The sequence below is a fragment of the Lynx canadensis genome, chromosome A1 (genome assembly GCF_007474595.2).
Source record: "Lynx canadensis isolate LIC74 chromosome A1, mLynCan4.pri.v2, whole genome shotgun sequence".
Classification (NCBI taxonomy): domain Eukaryota; kingdom Metazoa; phylum Chordata; class Mammalia; order Carnivora; family Felidae; genus Lynx; species Lynx canadensis.
In genome coordinates, this window is record NC_044303.2 from 204846768 (window position 1) to 204866207 (window position 19440).

Sequence of the window (19440 nt, forward strand, 5' to 3'; positions counted from 1 at the left end):
TTGAAAGTTGCTAAGAAAGTAGATCTTAAAAGTTCTCATCACAAGGGGCCCCTGGATAACTCAGTCGGTTGGGCGTCCAACTCTTGATTTCGGCTCAGGTCACGATCCCAGGGTCATGGGATCAAACCCCACGTCCAGCTCTGTGCTAAGCACAGAGCCTAATTAAGATTCTCTCTCTCCCCCCTGCCTGCCAGTCTCCCTGCTCACACTCTCTCTCTAAATAAAATTTAAAAAAGAAAAGTTCTCAGCACAAGAAAAAAAAATTCTGCAACTATGTATGGTGACAGTATTTGCTACACTTACTGTGATTATTTTGCAATATACACAAATACTGACTCATTATTTCATACATCTGAAACTAATACAATGTATGCCGAGTCTACCTCAATTTTTGGGTATACACATTTAAGGGTTTCCCATCATTATCACTATAAGTATTTATCTGCTTCCTCATATGGGCTAAATATTCTCTCACAGGGACATACAGAAGGTAGGACGCTGGCTATGTATACCCTTTCAAAATAGCAGGCTTTCTCAACACACAGTCCAATTCCAAACCAACACACAGCACTGACACCTGCCTCTCCCTCACAACCTGCAAACACTCCCCTGACTACCGCTTTCTCACATGCCTTTACATCCCCTACTGCAAGAATAACTCAAGCTCTCTTCTCCAAAAGCCAATATTTGCTTCTTCATATTTGAAGAGGCTTAGGTTTTCAGGGCGGTGGGTGGGAGCAAAGGTGAACACATGCAAATAGCTGGGTAGAGTAAACGTGCAATGAGGAGACTCTTGAAACTCCCTGCCTGGTTCTAGGCAGGTGGTACAGGAGTGCCTCTCAGAATACTTGCTAAGATCCTGTCTAAAAGTTTTTCTGCCATGAACCTACAACACATTTTCCTTCAGTTCCTTTCCAGGGACTATTGAGAAAGGACACAAAGCATTCCTGCGAAAGTACAAAAGGAGATCTAAAGCTACTGTTATGCTGGTAAATATATAACCACCAGCTCCTTGGGATAAAAACACGTGCCTGTGCCTGTTAGAAGTATGTACATGAGTTTTCGCTGATATGAAGGTATAGAGCACACAAGTTTCAAATAACAAAACATATAATACTCTCTATTGTAAACTCCATGTAGCCAATTGACTTTCACAGAATGCATTTGTTGTCTTTTACCAACTCTTGTGTCTGTCGCCACCTAGTGGTTGCAACTGATGAATGAGTGTGGTTCCATGGGAATGTTGGCTGACAGTTTTGTCTGCATTAACAAGTAAGACAAAACTGAAAGATGCATGTGAGAACCTCATCATTATCAACAATGTGAGCAGCTGCTTCACTAAATCGGATGATAGTTTTCAAACACTATGAGAATATTTTCTCAGTTTTTTTGCGATAGTCACCACATAATGGCTATAGACACAGCACACTTTTGAATTTAAGCTGCATTATTAATATTTTCTCCACCACTTTCTCAGGGCTGGACAATCAACAAAACAATAAATGAACCCAGATATGTTAGTATCTGTTGATTTCCACCGTGTAAATGCAACCATCATGATCAATTTCTAACTACCAAGGTTATGTCATTAACTATGGAGCTGGGAAGCCATGGACAGAAGCCCACCTTTACACGGTATTCCTAAAACAGATAATAAACATGGGTAATCTCAAGAGCATAGAAAATAAGCTCAAATAAATTAGAAAGTTATAAATAATATAATTACTTTTGTTTCTAATATAATGTTTTTTATTTTGGTGAAAAGTCATCAAGTTGGTATAATTCTCATTCAAATACAAACATTTTAAAACATTTAACATTGAGTAAGTACATCAACTGCCACCAAAAGAGTGAGCTAAAAAATGGGCATGGGTTCCCATAAAGGTAGAACACCTGCCAAGTGCTTACCAATGGTACCGCCCCAAGCCATTGCTCCAGACATCTGGGCTAACAATTCTGGGGATGGGTTTAGTCCTCCGAGAGTGGCTGCCAGGCCTCCAGCCACCCCAATCATGCCCAATGCATTGCCAAGACGAGCTGTTCCCTGGGTGGAAAGGCCGGCCAGGGCACCAACACAGCACAGACCTGAGCCCAGATACATGATCTTTGCAAACAAAAGAGAAGAGCAGAGAGAAAGAGAGAGACAGAAAGACTATCAAAACTTTCATCTATTAGCATAGGGAGGACTTCTCTGAGGAAACATGATTTCCTAAGAACAACTTTAAATTCAGATAATAGAGGGACCAATATGACTTCTTCTTTGAATATTTCAATATATCTTTCTATCCATTAGGGATATTAACAAATTAAATACCTGAAATTCTACTTGCAGTTATACCATTTAGGTAAATTGGTTTCTTCTGTATTGGATGGCATGCACAAATGCATACAGAAGTACCTAAGTTTAAACAGAGTATGGGCTCTAGACCTGACCAAACGCTGTAAAGGAGCCAATCCCTGACGTAGTAAATGCCAGGGACCATGCCCTATACTTTACTGAAGTTGTAAGTCAGTCCCATGAGATTCACAAAAGTTGAAAGAGTCATCATCCTCGTGTTACAAGAGGAAACCAAAGTTTAAAGAGGTTACTACATAATTCTTCCAAGGTCAAATGATCAGAAAATAGCAAATCTGGGATTCAGACAAGGGTCTCCCTGACGTACCACTCCAACTGTTCTCAAAAAAGATTTTGTTCAATCAACAGTAAGAAACGCTGGGAACAGCGGAAACCAAGGGAGACACGATTTTCCTGCTGTCAGAGTAGATGCAATCACATGACAGTCATTGAAAAGTGATAAAAAAAAATAGTTCAGAACAAAATTGAGTCTCAATATAATTATATTGGAACATGGAACTTTCGAAGTTCAACTTGATTATTTCTGCTTTTCTACATAACGTTATTTTAAAACTTTTTTTTTAAATGAATTGACATAACATCTCCTGCTTACAAAAGATGATGCACTGAATTTGTTGGGGGAGAAACAGAAAATTTTCAAAATTTTTTACTGATTTATTTTCACCATATCCCTACAACAATCCAGCCAGGTACATAAAGAGGATACTAATAACTTTCTTGACTCTTTTACATGTAGAAAAACTGAGGGACAGACAGGGAAACCCACGTTAGCACATTCAGTTAGCAGGCAAATCTGTCACTAGAATCGGGGTACGGATTCTTAGGAGATAGGAATGCTCCATTTGACCAAGATGTTTCTAGAGTTATTATTATATTTGCTTGTCAGAGCCTGAATTTTGATAACAATAATGTGAAATCTAGTTGGAAAGAAAACACAGTGGCAAAATTAAAATCCTCAAACAGCCTCTTACTTGTTCAATGTTATAGCCACTGTAGAGAGCTGCTAAATATCCTCCAACAAAGGTGCCAGCAGGGAGCAGATATAGGTAGTTGTATTCTGGGGGGTCCGTGGGACGCTTGAACAGTCCAGCATTCTCTGGGTCACCAGAAAGCCACCTTATCAAAGTAAATATAAACAGAAAGAGGTATCTCATTTAGCAACATGATTTTTAAAGTGGTACCCTTTTCCTATTTTAAGCACATCTTTATCACCTAAGGATAAATATAATATTAAGTAACATTTTAAGAGCTCAAAATTAAGTTAGGCTATTACTCAAGCCAGTTCCACTGATATGCAGGGAACCCTATATTCAAAAACAAAATTTGCGACCAGGGTGGAGCACCAACTCTTTCTACGTGACTACAAGTAAACAGGCATTCAAACAGCTTGGGAACGCAAAAGATCAAAGGCTAGTAATTTTTTCTAATAAGTTATTCTGTTGTTAAACCTATATTAAGTGATAAAGAAAAAAAATGCCATATTAACAGGCACCAGATTTCTTGGACATATTAACTGATTTTTTGATACAAAATAGCATCAAATGAGTTTCTACAAGTGATGGGCCAGGCTTTCAGTTTCAGGAACACAGGCCAGGATAAGGCAAAAGGCTAAAATTTTATCTAAAAGTATACTCATTTTAGAGATGTTACGGTGATAGCTACAAGTCAACTTAATTCAAACTATGCATTCAATAACTTTCTAGTTAACCTGTAGCAAGACAATCATTCTGTTTGTTTATTTCGGGGCACAGGGGAAGAGGGTGTTCTTTTATCAAATGGTTTCTAAAATTACAAGTGGGCAAAATAATTTTTCTTCACAGAGAGCATTTATGATCTGAGTGAGACCATTTTTAAAGGCACAATTAAATTCTTAAAATCAGAATGTCTACACTCCAAATGTCTATACGGTTTATATTTGCTTCTCATGTCTCCATTAAAAGTAGCACTTGGGGGGGGGGAGGGGCACGCCTGGCTGACTCATTCAGAAGAGCATGGAAATGCAACTCTTGATCCTGGGGTCGTGAGTTCAAGTACCAACGTTGGGTATAGAGATCACATACATACATACATACATAAACAGCACCGTGGGTTCTTTTACCACCATTGCCATCGTACCTGCAATGTTGACTGAGGAAATAAACGTAGCAAGAGCAGCAAGGCCCTGAGAAGTTGGGAAGGATACAAATGTCCTCCCATCAGTGCCAACCCACCAACTGCAGTCAACCCTAAGAAGAAAGAATCAAGATGGTGAACAGGCATAGTGACACAGCCACACCCAATTCATAGCTGCAGGATCTCACACGTATAGACACAAAGGAGAACGTTCCCACACAACCGGTCACTCAAGTACTTATTGTGGGCAAAAGCTAACGAATGTTTTTCCTCTTGCATAAAAATTCAGCCTTCCTTTAACTTTCTAGCTCTGTTCCTCCGATAAAGATATAAATCAATAACATTATCAAAAAGTGGATAAACTGCTTCTGAACTGGAAGTAACTTGGCACAAACTATAAATACATGATGGTGGAGCCGTAACTTTGAACTTTCCAGAGTACAGTGCCTCTGGGAATGAGACACGTTCCGTGCAGAGACCCCGGATGCTGGGCCTCCAGCACTGCTGTCAGGGCTGTGCACTGGTGCCATGAGACTTCCAAGCCAGGGCAGGTCCAGGGGGGTCTCATTCCTAGATCTGAGTCATCACAGGGGGCCAAAGAGACCAGCTCCTGGACAACTGTGTGGACCGCTGCACAGACCACCATCAAGACTCACACCAAAAAGAAATGCCTGATGCTACTCTGGCTGGCCAGCTGGGCTTCCTGTTCCAAAGCCTTCATGGTGAACCTGAGGATAGGTATGGCTTGCTGCACGCAGACTTGCTGAGCTGAACGTTTAGATGAATCTAAGAAGAGCTCCTAACGGATGTCACAACTATAACTCTGTGAAACAGTGGTTTCCAAATTATATCACAGGAATCCCTTCTTTAAAGGAAATTGTAGGGGCGCCTGGGTGGCTCGGTAGGTTGAGCATCCGACTTCAGCTCAGGTCATGATCTCACGGTTTGTGAGTTCGAGCCCCACGTTGGCTCTGTGCTGACAGCTCAGAGCCTGGAGCCTGCTGCAGATTCTGTGTCTCTCTCTCTCTCTCTCTCTCTGCCCTTCCCCTACTCGTCCTCTGTATCTCTCTCTCTCAAAAATAAAAATAAACATTAAAAAAATTTTATAATAAATAAATAAAAATAAAGGAAATTATAATTGAAAGAAATAACAATGGGTCTGCACTGCTTGAGATGGGAGCAGCCCGAAGGCCGGACACTTACTTGCTCAGCCCCTTACTTCTGGCCCCATCCTTGCCCCTGTGGGAGCCCAAATCACCACAACCACCGCCTCAGATGCCAAGCCATACAATGTGTAAACAAAGACTTTATAAACCTCACTGAAAGTGGCTGGAGAATTGAACAGCCCATGAAAACCTAAGATGAGGGAAGACAAGAGAGGACCAAACTGAGATTGCATTAGTCACAGACATCAGTGGTGAGTGGAGAGCAGGGGTCACTCCCCAGACAGTGTGGTAGCCCACGATGCCGGCCAAGCCAAAAGTGGTCACCATCTGGGAAAGGCTAAATTGGGCGCCGCAAGGCCCAAACCAGAATCCAGTGAGACCTACAGAAAGAGAAGAGTGTGAGCGACATCCAATTAATTACCTCAAGATTAAAAGCACACACATGCACGCACATACACACAAGCATGTGAAATAGTCAATCCTTTTAAATGCTGCACCCAATAATGAGATTGCCAATAATGAGATTTTTTACACATTTCATGATGGGAGTCGGGGGGGGGGGGGGGGTTAAAAGTATTATGAACAAACTCAACTTCCTGACTGCCACCTCTCAAAATAAAACAAGCTATAAAGATCTAGTAGAATTTATGAGTCACCTGAATAACAGTTTCCCCATTGTCCTCTTCCCTGTTTTAATTTCCATTGACAATGCCACATGTGTTTATACGAGTGTTTCTGTTCCAGAATTACAGACCTATACAGATCTACCAAAAAGCATTTCTACTTGGGCAAGACACAACCTTTACAAGACAGGACTTTTTTGAAGCCAATTTCATGTCACTCAGATTTGGCTAAGGAAGAGGGATTTTAAAAGAGTAGGAAGGATTTCATTCACTCCAGCACCTCCCCAAAACATATGGCTTCCACCCACCCGGGACAGAAGTTTTGCAATTGCTCCTGAATCTGGACTGGACTGCTGGCCAGGGCAGTCAGCTCCAGCCTCAACACCAAGTCAGCAAACAGGATTTTACAAAGAAAAGGAAAAAAAAAAAAAAAAAAAACAAATTAAATTAAGAATGTGCAGAATACAAAGTCAGCTCTGAACATACATCTTTAATTATTGCCTTTCCTAATAGCAAACATGTGGATGGCTGTTCTGCAACAGAAGGGTTACCTAGTGGTCAGTAAAAATAATGCTAATGGGGGACCAGGGAGCTGGAATTCAGCTTTCTGAAATAAGGTACTTTTTTTCCTTGATATGAACTACTTCTTTCTAAGTGGCACAGCTAGAACATCTAGAAATTGACGTTAAGTTTACTTTAAATCATGTAATAAGACTGCAGTTTTAATTTATATTTCCCTACCCACATATAAAATTTCCAGGGTTCCAATGCATGGCCCATTAACCATCTGGAGGTAGAGTTAGAATACTGTTTTGTGTTCTAGCTAAACATCAGAGAAGCTGTATAGAGCTGTGGTGAATACCATTTCATGGGGCGCCTGGGTGGCTCAGTCTAACTCTTGAGTTCGGCTCAGGTCATGATCTCATGGTTTGTGAGATGGGCCCCACTTCGGGCTCTGCGCTGACAGGGTGAAAAGCCTACTGGGATTCTCTCTTTGCCCTTCCCTGACTCACATGCACTCTCACTCCCTTGAGCTCTCTCTCTCAAAATAAATAAATAAGCTTAAAAAATATATATATGGTTTCATAAGCCAGAATGCCTCGTTCAAATCCTGGGTCTACTGCTCCTTAGCTGTGTGATCTCAGGCAAGTTACTTAACTTGTCTGTGCTATAGTATCCTTATCTGTAAAATTATTAACCCTCTCTGTCTTCAGCTTGGAAAAAGAAAATAATAAATAATATGTGCACCTCACTGAGGTCTTGTAAGAAGTAAATAAGTTAAGGCATATGAAGTGTTTAGTGCAATGCTTAGCACTCATTAAGGACTACATTAATCGAGAAGCACTAAAGTATCCATCTTTTGTTGGGCATCTAAGATAAAAATCACATATCTGAAGGTTTTTTTAATCAACTATTTAACAAACTAATGTCTTTTCTATAACATATTTAATAATGTCAAATATGCTATTTCTATAGTCTTTGTAATAGAGGAAAAAGAAGAGAAAGAGAAAAAAAAGAAGGAAAAAAAAGTAAATCATATTCTTTGAAGAATACTATTCAAATAGATTCCTAACACACATGTAAAAGAAAAATACTTGTTTTTATTATTACGGAGGCAGTTAAGGTAAAGAAAACAAGTATATGGCCATCCTTTTATTCACTAGAATATGCTATTGTCATATCTATTAAAATGCAATAAACCTGACTTAACACAAAACAAACCTAGAAAATAAACCATAATATGCCTCATTCTATTTCCTGACAAATCTCAAAGAGAAATGGAAATTACAATCTTTCCAAAATCCTCTGCAGGTACAATATAATAAGCTGGTTTCTTTTTTCTTTGACAAGTAAGTGCAAGTCGGGACATGGCCCCATTTATTCACCATGTTCAGAACTAGAGGCTTTTCAGTCATTTGCTGAGACTTGCTCTTTATTCAAGGAGAATTACACATTTCGCTTTCAAACATCTGGGCTCGCATGGGAATTTGGAGAATGCTGAGCTACAAGAATTGTGTGCCTGGTGCTGGTCCTTAATTCTTTCTAGTTTGCTTTTCTTTTTGCTTTGGCTCTAAGTAGATCTAAATATTTTTAATTCATTCTATGAGAGAAACCAATTTAAAACCAAATGACCATATTTCAAACTCAAATAATCATACCCAGAATGAATATTTATCACTCTTTTACAGTGACTGCTTAATGTTTTCGTAAGATGAACTGAAAAGCAGAGAATTTGTGTTCAATTGTAAAGAAAGAAATGAAAATTAAAACCTGAATTTTTTTACTAGGTAAATAACTAGGATGTTAGACAAACATTCAAGGGCTCTATCTGTATCGTACTGTTGATTCTTCAATGCAAACGTTTGGTTCCCTAGGCTTCCCCGATGTGCAGATGATCACAAGTGATGTTTTACAACCCACGAAGATAGATAAATAAGTAACTACATTTACGGGCACTTAAAACCAACACAATCCAACACCACATCACTACTCGATATATTTGATAGAAGATGAAGCTATTAACAGCTATATTTTAAATGTTTTCTATGAAAGAAAAGCATTAACAGCCTGTATATGCTTTCACACACATTCATTCCAGTATCTGGCGAGCACCTGTATAATGCCACAGATGTGAGACAAGTAACACGTTTATGAAACTCGCTTCTAACAGGCCCACTTCCTAATGGAATCCAAAGGAGAACAGCATTTCGTTCGCTAATTTTGACAATTGATACATTTCTTACAAAATCCAAATAATTAGGACTCAACCCTAAGGAAGGGGGTCCTCACCTGCTGTATACGCAGAAGCCGTAGTCATGGTCTTCCTCAAGGGCGTGACCGTAGCTGCTTTTTCAGCTTCCAGCTCAGCCACTGTCTTCGGTTTTACTGGGGCACCTTGAGGAATATTTTTCGGGGTGGGAGCGGGGAAAATCACTTCTCCATCCTAACAGAAATTAGAAAAACAATGTTAAAAGTCAATCCAGCATTTCAAAAACACAGAAGATAGTGACAGTGCTGGGGGGGGGTGGGGAAAGAGCTGTTCTTTTAAATATAATTTTTCTGGGCCTCCTGGGTGGCTCAGTCGGCCAAGTGTCTGACTTCAGCTCATGTCATGATCTCATGGTCCGCGGGTTTGAGCCTCACATCGGGCTCTGTGCTGACAGCTCAGAGCCTGGAGACCTCTTCAGATTCTATGTCTTTCTTTCTGTCCCTTCCCTTGCTCGTGCTTGGTCTCTCTCAAAAATAAATAAACACTAAAGAAAATTAAATACAATTTTTCTTTTAAGATTTTTATTTTTATTTTAGAGAGAGAAAGAGCACAAGCACATGTGTGAGCAGGGGAGGGGCAGAGGGAGGAAGAGAGAGAATACCAAGCAGGCTCCACACCCAGCGGGCAGCCCAACTCAGGGCTCAATCCCGCATCCTTGGGACCACAACCTGAGCCAAATCAAGAGTCAGATAGATGCTCAACTTCCTGAACCGCCCAGGTGCCCCTAAAGATTTTAAGTTATCTCTACATACAACACCTACATTTGTAATGAAAATGCAGGAAGGATTGGGTCTCTTACCTTCATCACTACAGTTCCTCTAATGACATGACCCATTGTACCAAAGTCAAAGTCGTCTTTCACTTCAAAATAAAAGTTATCTTTGTCAGGGCTGATGGCCTTCAGGAGCTTGGTGATGTTGTTGGAATAGAGGGTGCTGGCCTGAGTGGCCATTCGGCTGGGAAGGTCTGTGTAGCCGATGTGAGTAACTCCCTACGTGAACAAAAATATATAGTCTGAAAGGTCTAATCCGGTCTGTTCACCTTCCTGCTAGGACAATTCGCAGTCATAGCCAAGGCTAAGCTGTGAAATTATGATCTTTGTAAATATGCACACATCTCACAAACAGTATATTCAAAAGAGCTTTAAATGTGCCTATTTTTAATTTTAAAAAATTTCAGGCCTCAGTTTCTCTGAACACTTTGAGCTTTGAGGCATAAATACTCTCTTGCAAATCACTATGGTGAGCCATGGGACATTGTCCACAGAGAGAAGCAGCTGTTTCCTATACCTTGTGAACGTAAAGTTCTCCTGGCTTCGTGGTTCAAAGTTTCCGCCAGCCTCAGCAGCTAAATCCACAACAACTGAACCTTCCTTCATTGACTCAATCATTTCTTTACTAAATAAAACTGGGGCTTTTTTACCTAATAAAATGGAAAGAAAACAGAACAAATTATATTATACTTTTTTAAACTCTATTTTCTAATTATTACAGTAGTCTCTGGAGGCTCAAAAATGTAACATCTGAAATTTAACTCTTTCAAGAGACCCAAAAGTCTATACACAGGTGGAAATGGTCATCCTCCTCAGGAAGAAATATGGTTAGTACAAACTACAAAGCCGATATGCAGGAGGGAGATGTGTGGCTAATAAGCCAGCCTTTCCGTTTACTTACTCAGCATGGAAATCTCAGCACGGCTCTTCCCCACTGATTTACATTCAGCACCACTCATGAAGACATAACCATTTGCCTGGTTTTTTGTTTTTTGTTTTTTAACGCATAAGCTATTAAGGAAACTATGTGCACCTGAACTGGACAATCCATAAAGACCACAAAAGTCAAGGGGAATACTCACTAGCAATTTATCAAATTAAAAAATGGAATATTTTCAAACATCTTAACAAACCTCACCAGATTTTCCAACATGTTAAATTAATCTACCTTCATTTAACACAGGATAACTTCAAGGAGAGACAGAGAAATGCCATGAAATGAAAACAATAGGAAATCCCAACCTGGGATTGGGGTTGGAAATCACTCATAGACTTTTATTTCCCCCAACACTATTTATTCTGCCTCTGATGAGTCAAGCCCTATACGTGGTGCTCAGAATATACTGGTAGATAAACAGAAAAGATCCCTGTTCTTATGGAACACTCTAGTTATGAGACAGTTCACATTTTAAATTCATTCACTAATTCTTACATAGAAGATAAAGCACCAACCTAACGTATTAGTATGTTCAAAGGGGGCCCACAATGTCAGTATATTACCGTGTTCAAGTTTCATAAAACAATAAACACCTAAGCCAAAAGACAAAGGACATAAACTTGTGAGATTGGTAGTAGGAAAGTAGAGAGTTAATAGCCTAATTATCTTTATCTTCTCCTCTTTTTAGTAAGTTTTCAACTCTGTGTTTACAGAATTTTAGTAAAAGTACTATCAATTTTATAAATGAAAATTAATTTCAAATGAAATTTCCATTATAATAATAATCTGTTTTTCAATCTTCTTGATTGGAACACATATGGGTTTAAAAAAAGAAAACTAGGTGTGCGAGGCAAGCGGAGCCAGAGTCGAGACCAGAAGCCGAACTCGGGATCTGACAAGATGGCCGGGCTGCCCCGCAGGATTATGAAGGAACCCAGCATTTGCTGGCGGAACCAGTTCCTGGCATTAAAGCAGAACCTGACAAAAGCACGCCCATTATTTTCATGTGGTCATTGCTGGCCCCCAGGATTCCCCCTTTGAGGGAGGGACTTTTAAACGTCAACTATTCCTTCCAGAAGAATACCCAATGGCAGCCCCTAAAGTATGTTTCATGAGCAAAATTTATCATGCTAATGTAGACAAGTGGGAAGAGTATGTTTAGATACTTTGAAAGATAAGTGGTTCCCAGCACTGCAGATTCGCACAGTTCTGCTATCGATCCAGGCATTGTTAAGTGCTCCCAATCCAGATGATCCATTAGCAAATGATAGAGCAGTGGAAGACCAACGAAGCCCAAGCAACAAAACGGCTAGAGCATGGATAGGCTATATGCCATGAATAATATTTAAAATCGATCTGATCATCAAGTGTGCATCACTTCTCCTGTTCTGCCAAGACTTCTTCCTTTTTTGTTTGCATTTAATGGACACAGAAACATTACAGAATAAAAGCCCAGACATCTTCAGTCCTTTGGTGATTAAATGCACATTAGCAAATCTATGTCTTGTCCTGATTCACTGTTGTAAAGCATGAGCAGAGGCTAGAAGTACCATCTGGATTGTTGTGAAACGTTTAAAAGCAGTGGCCCCTCTCTGCTTTTATTCATTCCCCCAATAGTGGTTAAAGTATAAAGCACTGTGAATGAAGGTAGTGGTCAGGGTTAGCTGCAAGGGGTGTGGGTGTTTTCTCTTATATCTTTTTTTTGGTGGGGGGGGGGGGAGAGGTAGTTTTAATTTTATGGCTCCTTTCCCCTTTTTATGGTGATCTAATTGCATTGGATAAAGCATCTAACCAGTTCTTTAGAATATGCTCTCTAGCCAAGTCTAAGTTTATTTAGATGCTGTAGATGGACAAGCTTGATGTTTGAACAAAATGAGAACATTAAACAGACATCACAGCTCTCACTAATAACATTGTGACTTTGTTGTCAAGTGTAGAATCCTTCCTTCAAAAAAGCTTGTGACCATTTTGTATGGCTTATCTGGAAACTTCTGTAAATCTTATGTTGTAGTAAAATATTTTTTGTTATTCTACTTTGCCTTTGTACAGTTTATTTTACTGTGTTTCATTTTCCCAATGTGACAATCGTATTTAAAAATTAAAACTGATGGAACATTCTGTTTTGGTCTTCACCATCTGACAAGTCGAATGACAACAGGTGGATTTTGCCAGTTTCTTTTCACCGATGCAAACTTGTGTTAAGATATCACTGAATGGAGTATTTATAAGCTGGCCCTGAGCATGCATAAAGCATTGGTATCTGATATTTTTTTACCTCCTAGAAATTTGAAGTATGTGTTGTCTGATTAGATGATCATTAGTGTCTTGCCATGATGTCTGAAAATTACTGTACAGGAGAGTCACAGCAAAGCAGCCGTTGTGACTGGCTTTGTGTAGGACTCACACGTTATGCCACACTTGTTTGTCTGGCATTTCGGGGTATGACCTCTTTCTTAGTGTTTGTCTGAAAACTCCATGTGTGACCACTGGTGTATGATACTATTAGGAAACACCAATCTGATAACCATCTGGGGTTTGCAGAGACATTTATGAGTCTTCCTTGTAGACCTCACGAGCAGACCTCAAGCAACCAGCTTGCATAGTGTCATCCGAAAGGTTTCTTCCTTTGTGAACATCAAATCCTCAGTTTTCATGATTCTTATTTTCATCCTTCAGTATTTGCTCTGAGAGCTATTGCTTGATATTCAGTAATTTTTTCTGCATTGATAGAGTTCCTCCCCTCAGAAAAACTGTTCTTTCCCACCCGTTTCCGTATCTAATTTCTGATCCTTGTTATTTTTTAAGACATCAGTGTAGCCAGTCCTAAGTATGTAAATGTTAACCTGTGGGTTGGAACCTTTGTCTTGCAATTTAAGGTAATGGATATTGTGGCCCATCTGAGTTTCCCCTACTCTTTATTCTCATAACGTCTGGAGTTTCTTCAGAATGTGGTATATTTTGTGTGCTTCTATGTAAGATGAAGAATTATCCATTAAATTACATTTTCGACATAAAAAAATAAAAGAAAAAAGAAAAAGAAATATTTGTGGCACATGTGGGGGAAAAAAGCTGAAAAGATAAACAAATCGGTATTTATATAGTACCTCCCTCTTTCTCAATGCCAACTTTATACTTCCAAGATAAAGTCCAAATTCTAAGCCTCCTATTACTGAAGGCCTTCCTCCCTGGGTCTAATCACTCTTTCTCACATTCTCTCTCATTACCGCCCCACTGGACCTTCTGCTCCAGCCACACAGGGGTAGCTAGCTGCCACGCAGTTTGTCAGATAATCTTTGAGTTTCCAAGAAAGAGCAAGAATAAGGAGATATTTTCCCCAAAGGACAATACTCTGACATCCTGGTGGTTTCATCATTTCTCAAAATTCTCTGGAAATACTCCTTTCATCTACTCCCCCATACAGTCCAACAAAAGCTTGAATATTTAAACTTTATTAAACAATCTGGGGATGCAAACCACATACATTTGAGGACTCCCCCCCCCCCAAAAAAAGGTTATGCTGCTCAGCTCTGCAGTAATTTAAAGCTACAGATCATATAGGTGCATCCACATAGAGTGGCAAATTTAAAGCGCTAATGTGTGCTTTCTAGGTATTTACCATCATCCCCCTTCCTCTTCTCTAGTCCAGAGCCTCTTTTCCATTTACCAGCCTCTTGTTTGCTACAGCTTTTCCTCACACCTTACCTGTACCCTCCAGTCTCAGATTGATGTGCCTTTAACTGCAATTTGGATCCAGGCCCACCCCCTTTGACTTCTAACTGCACTAACTGTATAGCCATCAACTTCACAAATTGATTTGGCATCTAATTAATTCCTCCTGCCTTAAAAATTCTGGATTCCTTCTTTTTAAGGATCAATTCCAGGACTGTAACCCTACTGACTTTACAAGACCTCAAGTGGCCAAAACCATTTAGGCTCCCTAGAAAACATCCTATATATTACCTATTTTGTCTTTGATTTTACTCACTCAACCTTCACAAAACAATTATGCAGTGGCTGACACAACTTTAATGAGCACACACATACATACACACTGGCATCTTAACAAAAATAATAAATATTCTGTCCATATTGTCACTCTGAAATTCAATCACTTTTGAAAGGATAGGATATTCCTTCACATAATTTATTTAGTGTATAGTCAAATAACTAGAGGATGAGTTAAATTTAAGTCACCATAGGAATATTTAAGATACGTTAAATTATTACAGATAAAAAGCACACAACAAAATAGTATGTATATACTACTGCCATTTGGTAAAAAAATTTCACATACATATTTATGAGTGTTTTGTATGTATTTTATATATACATATACTATACTACATATCTTATATAGTTTCTAGTAAATTCTATATAGTATAACATTTAACCATACCAGGATATCTTTAAATGCTAAGAATATTTTCTTCTTTGTGCTTTTCCTTATCTCACAAATTTTCTATAAGAGCTAGTTTTAATTTCGGCACCTGGGTGGCTCAGTGGGTTAAGTGCCCAACTCTTGAGTTGGGCTCAGGTCATGATCTTGCAGTTAGTAAGCTTGAGCCCCACACTGGGCTCTGTGCTGATGGCACAGAGCCTGTTTGGGATTCTCTCTCTTCCCTCTTTCTACTCCTCGCCTGCTCATGCTCTCTCTCAAAATAAATAAATAAAACAAATTTAAGAGCTAGTTTTAATTTTATAATTTAAAAATCAATAAAGGCCACAGGGAATATAATGATGAATAGAACAGTACAGCTGGCTTTTAAGCATTCACATGTGGATTAATTTTTTTTAATTCGGAAGTGTAGAAATGAAAATTGAAAACAGAAGGGGAAAAAATAGAGCCAAAAGAGGAGCAGGGTAATACATAAAAGTTCCAAATGAGAAAATCCTCAAAAGAATAGTTCAAGAGGAGGAAAGACTGAGAAGGAAATTTCAAAATACTATCTTACCCTGATGTCCTCCTAGGGCAAAAATGTAACACATGATAATGTGGCATCACAAAATGGAAGCAACAAAAGGAATAAGATGATTAGTTAGGTATGGAGGGGTGAATCTACTACCAGACTTCAAATTAAACTTTAAACTCTATACATCAGAATGAATTACAAAAAAATCAACCCTTGGGGTACCTGGGTGGCTCAGTAGGAAGAGCATAAGACTGTTGATCTTGGGGTCATGAGTTTGAGCCCCACACTGGGTATAGAGATCCCTCAAAACAAATAAAACTTTTAAAAAAGAGAATCAACCCAAAAGGAAGAGAGAAGAAAGAGAACCTTGGTGAATAGCCCTCTAGTCTTTGGATTAAAAAGTATTTTCTTGGGTGCCTTGGTGACTCAGTCACTTAAGCATCGGACTCTTGATATTGGCTCAGGTCATGATCTTGCAGATCGTGGGATCAAGCCCCGTATCAGGCTCCCCTACCCATAGTACATAGCCTACTTGGGATTCTCTCTCTCCCTCTCTCTTCCCCTCCCCTGCCTGCATGCAAAGTGCTTACTCGTGTTCTCTCTCTCTCCAACTAAAGAAATAAACTTTAAAGTATTTCTTAAAGCAATTGGGAAAACAATAGATTTAAGTATGAAAAAAGTACATATTATCGTCCTCAAAATAAATATGACAAAAAATATATTAAAAAGCTCACAGAAATTTAAATAAAAACAAAACACAAAGATCCTAATAAATGAACAACAAATACAACACTCAATTCTAAGAGAAATGGCAACAACTAAATTTTTTTTTTAAATGTTCACCCTCCTCCGGGCGCCTGGGTGGCTTAGTCGGTTGAGTGAACGATTCTTGGTTTTGTCTCAGGTCACAATCTCGCCATTTGTGAGTTCAAGCTCCATTTGAGTTTAGCGCTGACAGTGTGGAGGCTGCTTGGGATTCTCTCTCTGTCCTCACTTTCTGCCCCTCCCCTGTTGCATGCTCTCTCTTTCACTCTCTCTCTCAAAATAAATAAATAAACTTAAAAAAAAGTTCACCTTCATAATGAATCAAAGAAATGTGAGTTACAAAAAGTGACATACTTTTTTTTCTTTGCCTCTAAAACTGAAAGAGTCAAAAATTAATAATAGGGGCACCTGGCTGGCTCACTCAGAATATGCAACTCAGGATTTTGGGGTTATAAGTTCAAGTCCCATGTTAGGTGTAAAGATTACTTAAAAATAAAATCTTTTTAAAAAATCATAATGTTGAGGGGCGCCTGGGTGGCTCGGTCGGTTAAGCGTCCGACTTCGGCTCAGGTCATGATCTCTCGGTCCGAGAGTTCGAGCCCTGCGTCAGGCTCTTTGCTGACAGCTCAGAACCTGGAGCCTGTTTCAGATTCTGTGTCTCCCTCTCTCTCTGCCCCTCCCCTGTTCATGCTCTGTCTCTGTCTCAAAAATAAATAAACGTTAAAAAAAAATTTAAAAAAATCATAATGTTGAAATGAAACAAGTAGCAGGATGATCTATTTATGAGATTATGGACTGCACAAGTTTCAGGAAAGCATAGTTTACAAACATGTATCAACTGGCCAAAAATGTTGATATTCATTCATCCAGTAACTCTACTTCTAAGATTTGATTAATCCTGGGGAAATAAATGAAAATACACACATTGGAATGACACAGAAAAAAGGTTAGAGCATTATTTTTAATTGGCAAAAACTGGAATTAAATGAAAAGCCCAACTTTTCGGGAACCATTAATAAAATATGGTACATTCAAACAAGAAAATTCTATAAAACCATTAAAATATATTTACAAAAATTTCTTTCTTTTTTATTTTTTATATGTTTTTTATTTATTTTGAGACGAGAGAGACAGAGCATGAGCAGAGGAGGGGCAGAGAGAGTGGGAGACACAGAATCCGAAGCAGGCTCCAGGTTCTGAGCTGTCAGCACAGAGCCCGACATGGGGCTCGAACTCACGGAGTGTGAGATCATGACCTGAGCTGAAGTCAGATGCTTAACTGACTGAGCCACCCAGTCGCCCCATTTACAAAGATTTCTTAATGACTCATCATATTATATCAAGGGGAAAATTTATGATATAATATTATATGTAGAAAATGAGAAAGATACTGTATCCTGATCTAACATGATAAAGATGCATGCAAAAAAGGATGAAAGAAAATGGTAAAATGTTAATAGTATTTTTCATTAAGTAGAGAGATGATGGATGATCTTTACTTTCTACTTTGTATTTTCTATTTCATACTACATTTCCAAAAGTCACATACTATTTTTATAAAAAACAATAAAATAAAGTACTCCTGCATAATCACAACCAGTTTCTTCTTTAAGTTGAAGACACAGGTTCAGAGTTGTACTAGAAAATTAAAATAACTTAAAAATGCCATCAGACCAATCTATTTACTTACCAACTGAAAGGCTTCAGTCAACGTTATGTGCCCTCCCTACAGCAAATGAAGCTATACAGTTAGAACAGCCTTTCAAAGAGTGCTTCTAAAACACTTACAAAGTGAGTCAGAGACTAAGGATGGATAACAAACAGGAAGATTTTTACAATATAAAACATAAAGAATATACCCAATGTTTAATACAAATCCTACAAATATAAAGAGATGTCCCATATACCCCAGAGATAGTCTGGTATAGATTTTAGACACAAGAATAAAAGGCTAAGTGATCATATCACATCTTTCAAGACATAACTGTAGAAGATGTCAGAAGAATTAATAGAAGAAGGCAGAGGCACCTGGGTGGCTCCGTCAGTTCAGCATCCCGACTCCCGATATTGGCTCAGGTCGTGATCTCACAGTTAGAGGGTTCGAGTCCTTTATGAGGCTCTATGCTGACAGCGGGGGGCCTGCTTGGGATTCTTTCTTCCTCGCCCTCTAACCCTACCCCACTCTTGCTGTCTCTCGCTCTCTCAAAATAAATAAATAAACGTGAAAAAAAAAAAAAAAAGAAGGTGGCAGGTAAGAGTTATGTTTGTTTTTGTTATTGTTTTTGAGGCAAGCACAATTGGGCTTTCCCCTTTTGATTGCTCATTTCTTTTAATTTTATAATTTTATCTGCCAAAGAGGAGATATACAAATAAACTGAAATTTTTACACTTTCTCAAACCAATTTCCCCCAAAACAATAACAAAAATCAATATGACAGAAAAAATTAATGAGAGAATTTTTTTAAATGTATTTCCTAGCACAATGCAAAATGTGGATGAAGGATTTGGCATGATGTACAACCTCATGAAATATTTCTTGGTGCCTTCTCGTTCTTGGACATTAAGTTCCCTGGGAAGATTCCTCGGTCCCCTCCCAGCTGGGAATCTATTTTCATACTGTAGCCAAAACAATGGTAGGACAAAATGCACTCCCAGTCATCATTCAAATACGCATCCATTTACCCACTCAAGTAATATTTAGTGCTTACCATGTGCAGACTGGATATGAAGGAAAATTTTCCTTACAGCTCTGAAGACTAATATTTTAGGGACTGAAAGAGGCTATATTCAAAGGTCAGTAACAGTTTTATTATCCAAAATAGCTGAGGTATTTAATAAAGCAGTCATCTAAAAATCTGTGTGGTTTCCCAATTGGTTGGCCATTATTTAGGGTGAGCAGGAATGGCATAGATGACTGTAAGGTATCCTTGAATCTCTGTGTACACCAAGAGTTGACTATAGACTGAAAACATGCCTCACACGTGCACTGTTTCTAGATGTATGGCCACAGAATTCACAGAATTCTTTCC

At 38.9% G+C, this 19440-nt stretch overlaps 1 protein-coding gene and 1 pseudogene across 1 annotated transcript in view; one reads left to right on the plus strand and one right to left on the minus strand.

The window, feature by feature from the left end:
- Positions 1–19440, minus strand: part of NNT (nicotinamide nucleotide transhydrogenase) — a 94746-nt gene that overhangs the window by 36291 nt on the left and 39015 nt on the right. Inside the window, 10 exon segments of the mRNA XM_030330247.1 lie at positions 1892–2104; positions 3328–3440; positions 3443–3472; positions 4472–4528; positions 4531–4583; positions 5858–6014; positions 9048–9201; positions 9827–10018; positions 10317–10351; positions 10354–10449. Of these exon segments, the coding sequence (XP_030186107.1) occupies positions 1892–2104; positions 3328–3440; positions 3443–3472; positions 4472–4528; positions 4531–4583; positions 5858–6014; positions 9048–9201; positions 9827–10018; positions 10317–10351; positions 10354–10449 (1100 nt within the window).
- On the plus strand, positions 11603–12232 carry LOC115523942 (annotated as a pseudogene).